General features: G+C 37.8%; 1 protein-coding gene across 1 annotated transcript in view; it reads left to right on the top strand.

Annotated features, from left to right (window-relative positions):
- The first annotated feature begins 3,949 nt into the window (after nucleotides 1–3,949).
- Nucleotides 3,950–7,723, top strand: part of PHIP (pleckstrin homology domain interacting protein) — a 52,220-nt gene continuing 48,446 nt past the window's right edge. Inside the window, exons 1-2 of the mRNA XM_010286662.1 lie at nucleotides 3,950–4,042; nucleotides 5,018–5,146. Of these exons, the coding sequence (XP_010284964.1) occupies nucleotides 3,950–4,042; nucleotides 5,018–5,146 (222 nt within the window). The remainder of the gene's footprint in view (nucleotides 4,043–5,017; nucleotides 5,147–7,723) is intronic.

Below are 7,723 nucleotides of genomic sequence, written 5' to 3'. Positions count from 1 at the left end.
TAATGTATGGAAAAAGCATACTGCTTGCTCATATGGGCAATGTATTATAATGTCCAGTGTTATTTAGAGATTTAAAAACTGTTATTTCTTACGTTGTGGCCTTCATAGAGCCTGAAGAAATTTCCAGTTTTGCTGGGATTATATGGGGTTATAATTTTAGGTCAGGTGTTGTAGTAATCTGAAATAAAGGATGACTTAGAGTATGGGTACTTTATTTTTGAATCAGTCAGTGTGTAGTCCTACTGAAATGTTCTTGAGATTTTTCAGGTGTTCCACCTTTGAATAGTACATAGGAGCACATCGTGAAGAGCAAAGCCAGTATAATGCTCTAGTAGTCCAAGTAGAAGCCAGTACTGAGTTTGCAGGATGTTTATTAAGAAAAATTTCCTTAAAAAGAAAAAGCTCAAAATGCTTTTTATACAACCTTTATATAACTTCAGGCATCCATAGGGTAGATGATCTGTCAGATCTTTTCATTGATATGTTTATCTTTCAAGACAAATACAGTTTTCCTGAATGGATAACTGACTTGGATGGTAGGAAGATAGAAACATTTTTAATAAACGTTTTATACTTTTTTACTTCGTGTCATCTTCCTACCATTTGATCCTTTGTTACTCTTCTGGAAGCAGTGTAGAAGCTCTGTTGATTTTGAATATTTTTTTTTTTTAACTGGCTGAATAAAAATTAAAAGATCTTTTTCCACGCCTCCAAATCTGCAGCAGTGTCTCCTGAATTCACAGAAAGTCCGTAGATTTTTTTTTTGGCTTACCATGGAAGTATGCTGCAGCTGGAGATTGTTCCCTAAAGCAAAGGAGAACATAAACCTGCAAAGGAACTTCAAGATATTTGGAGACTTATTTGACTTGAGCAGCTATGATATAGTTTCATCACTTATGAAACTTAGTTAACTTTGCTTTTTTGCTCGTTTTAGAAAATTCTTCTAGCATACCATCATTTGGCAGATCATTAGAATCTAAATTCGAGTTTTCGAACTTGAATGTTGCTTGAAACCAATTTTCATTTGTTCCTCAGCATTTCAGTAGAGTAGTTCTCTTCCTGCTAAAGATCTTTTTGTATATGCCATACAAAACAGTCCTCTTTCCTTAGTGTCTGTGTGAAGAAGCTGGGCTCTTGGTTTTTCCATTATCATGAGTGGAAACATTTCTGTGTAGCTGTTCCACTTAGAATTTACTTACCTTGAACATGGGAAGCAAAAATTAATGTGTATTGCTTTGGAAGAGTTTGTCTTATCATTGTCTGCTCATCTAGCATGTGTGCTTTTTTCTCTTTTGATATACTTCTGGGTATATTTTAGGATTATAGTTTTCTTTTTGCTGTTGCATTGTGTGATACATTGCAATGAGTACACAGTGATCTTTCTCCCTATGTTTCCAACTAATTGTGTCAGTCTCTTAATGTGAAAGACAGGAGAGAACGTTACCTACATCAGCTAGTAGAGACTTAGTTCACTGACTTTTTAAACAGTGCTGATGACTTGTGTTGGAAGGAGTGATAGAAATGCGTAGCATTATTGTATGTAGACTGAGTTCCGTTATTTTTTTTCTGTCAGTATGTAAGGTGTTTCTAATAATCTTAGGTTCATGGCCTATTGCATTTTGTCCCGTTGGCTAATTGCTTCATTTGATACAATTTGTGCTGTGTCCCAAACCTGTTACCAGTGGATGATTTCCTAATGTTCATTTCATCCATGGGCTCTTATTTTTTCTGTAGTCACTAATGAAAGGCCTGGTTTGGGGTAACTTCACTGATAACATCCTTTAGCTTTGTATGTCTTTCCAAAACCAGTAACTGTTACATTTTCCTTAGCAAGTTTACCTACGCTGCATTTCTCCTCCTAACCTGTTCCATTTGAAGTAAGCTTTCAGTGCCATATTATGGCTGTGAAATACAGCTAGGTTGGATTAATTATATTTTCTTGGTATTAAAAAAACCCAAACAGTTATTTTACTGAAGAAAGCCTGCTAAGTTTGCTTGGTACTCTCTACTCTTGATTAGTTTTTGTTTTAGATGATCTTTTTTTCCTTTTTTTTTTCCTCCCATGTCTTTTACTTTTCTTAAAAACTAGGTTTTTAAGTCTTTCGTACTATCTGTTGATAACAGATCAGGCTAATTACTGAAGTGGTACTACTCTGTTTTCGTACAACAAATTATGGATCTAAGACATGTCACTTTGTACTAGTTTCACAACTCTGTTCTCCCTTGTTTGGGGAAGAGCAATAAGGTCTCTTCAAACCTGAGAGGAAAAGAATAACTTCCCTTTTTCATTCTCTTAATTCATCAACATTCCTTCCTTCATGATGTACCAGTGTCCATCTGTTTCCTTGGTAGTGAAAATGCAAGCAAATACCTTAATTCTTGAGACTAAAAGTAATCTTAACTTGGCCCCCGTTGTATAGCATCACTGATTCTTCCTTGTTTGTGGCTGAGGAATCCTTGCTACTTGCTTTGCTCTCAGCAGTATCTTAACGTGTTCACTCTTGGCAAACCTTTGTTGGGACAGCTCTTAACTGACCAGTGCTTTTTCTGTTGTCATGGGCGGTCTCTTCCCTTCACCATTTATACCCTTTCATTCGGCAGGGAAAGGTTCCAAACAGAATAAACAGTTTGTCATCTTTGGCATATGGTCTTTATATAGTTCTTGCATCTTGGACTTAAAAGGGATGGAGTGGGGAAAGCAGCTTCCTTCTTGCTCAAGCCCCTTATCTAGCTTGCTGAAGTTACAGCTTCACTGATGTACTACAGCTTCCCCTTTTGCAACTTAATATTTAGTTTCTGTCCCAAATGACTAAATCCTCTGTGTTAGCTTTATTATTGAAGAAATTCCATTGTAAAGTGTCATTTATTAATCCTGAAATATTTTTGTTTAAAAAAATTCTGCTGGGTAGCGCACACAGGCACGCTTTGCCCTTTAATTTGTAATAGTAATTATATCTTGGAAGCTTATCCCCAACAGTAATTTTTGTTCTTACAATATTAAGGATCTTTATTCCTAAATAATTGTACATCAGACTTGATTGTTGTACTAAAAGGTCTTACTGCTGTCCTTTCCAAAAGCACTTTTTAAACCAGATTCTGGCCATATTTAGAGTAAAACTATTTGCACTGTACTAATCACTGAATAAGTAGATCACTATTCTTTTGTTTTACATAAGAAGGCAATGTCTTCCAACTAACACTCTAATTCCCAGGGGTTTCCTGCAAATGTTCCATCCAAACCATTTCTTGCTGGGAAGGATTAAAAAAAACCCCATCATCTTAATAGTAATTTTTTTCCGTTCTATTTCTTATTTTTCCCCTCACCACGGTTAGCAAATAGTTCTTCCCACAACACGCCTTGTTTTCCTTGTAAAGCAAAAAGTCTTCAAATCTTAGGCCCTAGGAGAACCCTGAAATGCTATTTCTGGAGGACTTGAATGTTAGGAAGCTTGATACTTTCATGTTTCCTTTGTTGGATGAAGGGAAAGGGAACAGAAATCTCTGTGTAAGTACTCCTTTTCCAGGTTTTTACTATAGATCTGCAAAGCTTATTCTTGGGCTGAAGTTCCTTTCCACCTGCCTCCCCAAACTGTCTCCCTTTAATACAGCGAGCTTCCTACATACAAAAAGCAGCACAAAGTTGTAACTTTGCCTTGGTGGTTGTATCTTGCTTGGCCTAAATTAATTCTGCATTCTTAGATGTTGTGATGTTAGTGTCACTTGCTTGAAACGTGTTTTTTATTTGCCATCTCTTTCCATAGGATACTTACATTCAGAATTCATTTCTTCTGGAATAATGGGCAAAATAGAACATAAAACTTGCATTGATTTATCTTCCTCTTTTGCTAATCAAGAAACTCATTTGACTTTTTATGGAAAGTACCTGTAGTAAGACAGACCTATGTCAAACACCCGAAAGCACTGGTAATAGGCCTAGCAGCCTCTACCCATGGCGGAGTCCGCAGGGGTGTGGGTGTGGATGTGCTGGAAGACCGTGGGTAAAAGATTTAGTCTTCTTGCCTTTGTCTCAGCCTGTAAGATAGTAAGAGCAGTACCTACCTCACAGGTTTCCCCAACATCCCCCCCACTCAGAATTCTTTAGTTCATTAACTTTTTAAAATAATGCTGGTGGCCCCCAGAAGGTGCTACAGAAGGGCACAGTGTTACTGCCTGCAGGCTGAATACCATTGTTTTTTCTGGCAGTATATAGGCCAGCCACAGTTAGGGAAAGAATTTTGTTTGGTGTCTCTCTAAAGAAAATGCAAAAGTGCTTTGCTGGGGAGAATAGAAAGGGGCTTTCGGAAGAGGTGCTGAAGACGTGAAAATTCAGAGTGGTGATTGGTCACCTCTGCTTGATTGACAGGTTGCAGGGAAAAACAAAAACCCATTTGTTCTGGCTTAATGGAACTGGAAAACAGAAAATGAGTATCAGGTAAAAATTCCTTTTTTAAAATCTTTGCAGTTCTCCTTTAAAAAGTGGAGTTTTTACAGAAACTACACCTCCCCCACTCCAATAAATTAGGAGTAGGAACTAGAGAAACAGGCAGTTGCTAAGTTGTGTAATGTGGGTTGTGTATGTCAGCGCGTTTTCTAGCAGGCAGGTGTTCTGAAACACCACAGCAGCCAATGCTACTGGGCTAGCTTAGCAAAAAAGGCAGAGGATTGAAAGGGTGTAGTGACTAAGCCCTGAACTGGACCCAGCTCTCTGGTTAGGCTCATTAGCAGGACGTTCAAGGGGAAGCTTTTATTTTCACTTCCTATACTGTGCCTGCTTTGTGGATAAAGTCTGTCAGTTTCTACTACTATCAATTTGGCATCTTTCATGAGCATTATTACAAAATTCACTGAAAAGTGAATAGCTAAAAAGTAAACTGTTTTAAAGTAACTTCCATCTAGCAGTATACTGTCTTACAGATTTTATAATAAATTTCAACATCAGCACCACAGTTTTGTGAATCATAATTGAAAATGATTTATTTCTCGTAACTTAATTATTTTGTATGTTGATGTATTTCAGATTGAAGGACAAGGACATGGTGCAGTTTTTGACTGCAAGTGCTCTCCTGATGGACAGCATTTTGCATGTACTGATTCTCACGGTCACCTTCTGATTTTTGGCTTTGGTTCCAGTAGCAAATATGACAAGGTACAGTGCAAGATGAAAATCAAAATGTTTGTCTGTGTTGAATGCATTTGTGCAAACTTTCCTTCAGAGCTTCTTTTCAAGAGGGTGTGTCTTAACACAATTTTGTGTGTGACAACACACAATATGGGATGTTTCAGATTCCTGTTGTTGACATGGAGGTTTCTTACACTGTCTTTTTTTTAAACTATGGAAACATGCTATTAAGTTACTGTTTACATGGAAAGTTGAAAATCATTTAAAAAAAGAAACATTAAAAAAATTACCCAGTCACAGTCTCCTCTCATAAGTGACGAGGTTACAAGTGTCCACTAGTGGATCCACATGGATAATGTGAATAAACTGCCATGGAATTGATAATAGTTAAACATTTTGCTTCAACTATTTTCCTGGTTCTTAAATAAGACCAAAAAAGATGGTGGGGGGGGGGGAAGGGGTGGAGAGAGATAGAACTAATTTCTGCTGTCTGTATTTAAACATTGCATACCCTGGGAGACAATTATTTACAATAAATGTACTATATATTCTAGTGATAAAATTTTACATCTGCTAATGAAGTTCTGCTGTCACGGATGCCCAGGTGCTTACGCAGCAAGCTTCTACTGTTACTGTGTAATTAAAATATTACATCTTTATTCTAATGTCATAGTTTACATTGTGTATTCTAAGTGTGGATGTCTTGCCATGGATCCTTATGACTGTAAAAATACGTGGTGTTACTTTTTTTTTTTTCTTTGAGGATGAACGTGCCCTGTGAACCATTACAGGTTACCTAGTTTGGGGTCCGCACAAGGCCCTAATTCTTCTTTTATCACCCAGGGAAGAGGTGAGCTGTGTCTCTCCTCCCTCTTTCTAAGACTTAGGGAGACATAAGTGCTCCAGGATTTTAATTCCAGTAGCTGATACTTGAAGGTTGTTGGTGAAGTGTTGGCTTCTGGATCTTGCCTCCTGCTTTGGATCTTTGGACTCAGGCTGGCTTTGAAAGCATTTTGGCAAATGACGATGCAGAGGGGCCTGAGAGAGGGAGAGCAAAAGGAATTTTAATCTTTTGTCTTGTAAGCCACTGCGTTTCTTTCTCTAGACTTCCAGGTCTTACTTTGATGCTAGTTACAGCAGTATAAGCATATTGTTTTGTGGTGTGGTTTTTTTTTTTGTCCTTGTCTCAAATATAATTTGCAGTACTCACTACTTGGCTGCTCTTGCTATCTGTCATCTATTACTAGCTGTGCATTTTCCCTTCCATTGCAAAGAAAACAAACAAGTGCAGACGTACCACAAACAAGGAAAGCCAGGATTATGAGATCATTTTCAAGGTCTTTATCTTTAAGAGTTCTTACTCTTCCAAACTTTAAAGCCTGATGTAATAGAAATATTTTTCTCACCATGTCCATGGATCGTTCCACATTTATTTTTCTTTCCAGTCATTTTGGAATTGTATAGTCTGCTGCTACTCAGAAGTGTTGGAGATGAAATTGAAACCGAGAGCTTTTTTGTCATTTCTGTGATGGACCAGGAGTTGCCTTTTTACAGTGCTATTTGAGAATTTACCTTGTGAGGGATTAAATCTGTTTGAAGAATGAAAGCAATTGCTTTTCATTTCTTGAATTCTACAGACCCTTTGTTCTCTTGGGGTTTTCACTATAGCCTCTGAGAAAAGATTATGTTTAAAAATTCTCATTTATTGAGTGATTTTTAAATGATCCTCTCCAGCTGTTACTGTGCTAATGGTAATCTTGGCATTCTTCACCATAGAACAAAAGGGAGCAATTAGAATGTGCATTTGTTACCTCTTTAATCTCAGTCTTCAACTCTCACAAAACTCAACTTGGAACTTTCCAATGTCTTTCTTCTCTGGTTCCATCTACTCTTTCACTTTTGTCTGATCTGCTTTATGGAAAAATGTAACTACAGATAGATATGTCCTGGAGATTAGGTGTTCTTTTTTTCTGTCCTCCCACCCTCAGATACTTTGGTTTTTTTCAGACATCTTCTGAGAATATGCTTTGGTAGGACCTGCCTGGTTTTGGCTATAAGGTGGTTTCCATCCGTCTTGGGGAATGATTTTTACAGAAGAAAGGGATGCGGTAACCTGTCGCGTATTCCTGCATCTTGTGAGTTGTGCTCAGGACAATGGTTATTAGCTTAAATAGCATTAGCTCTGCTGAGAGAGCAAGCTCTTGGTTTTCCACACGTATATATTTTTCATGTTACATTCAGATAGTATTTGTATTTCCTAGCTGACTGGAACCACTGTGCAGGCTTTTTTCCTGGCCAGCATGATCTTGGCCACTATGAAGGTAATAGGGTGGTGGTTTGTGTGTGTGGTTTTTGGGGTTTTTTTTGTTTGTTTTGTTTTTTTAATGATACATGTTTTTGTGGAATAATTTGGCAGGGGGGAGCGTGGATACATTTGCCACTTTTTTGGGGCTTCTCTGTTATTTGACCCAATTACAGGAACCTTGAGCCAATCTCAGCTGAGATTACTGAGTGTGTGAAGATCATCAGAGATGAGCTGAGCTCACTGTCAGTAGCACATGTGCACTTCAGAAGTTCTTGCTTAGGTGGAAACTTGCCAGGAAT

Source organism: Phaethon lepturus, unplaced genomic scaffold, assembly GCF_000687285.1.
Source record: "Phaethon lepturus isolate BGI_N335 unplaced genomic scaffold, ASM68728v1 scaffold495, whole genome shotgun sequence".
NCBI classification, from domain to species: Eukaryota; Metazoa; Chordata; class Aves; order Phaethontiformes; family Phaethontidae; genus Phaethon; species Phaethon lepturus.
Note: the sequence above shows the minus strand (reverse complement) of the source record. Positions and strands in the feature narration are given on the sequence as shown.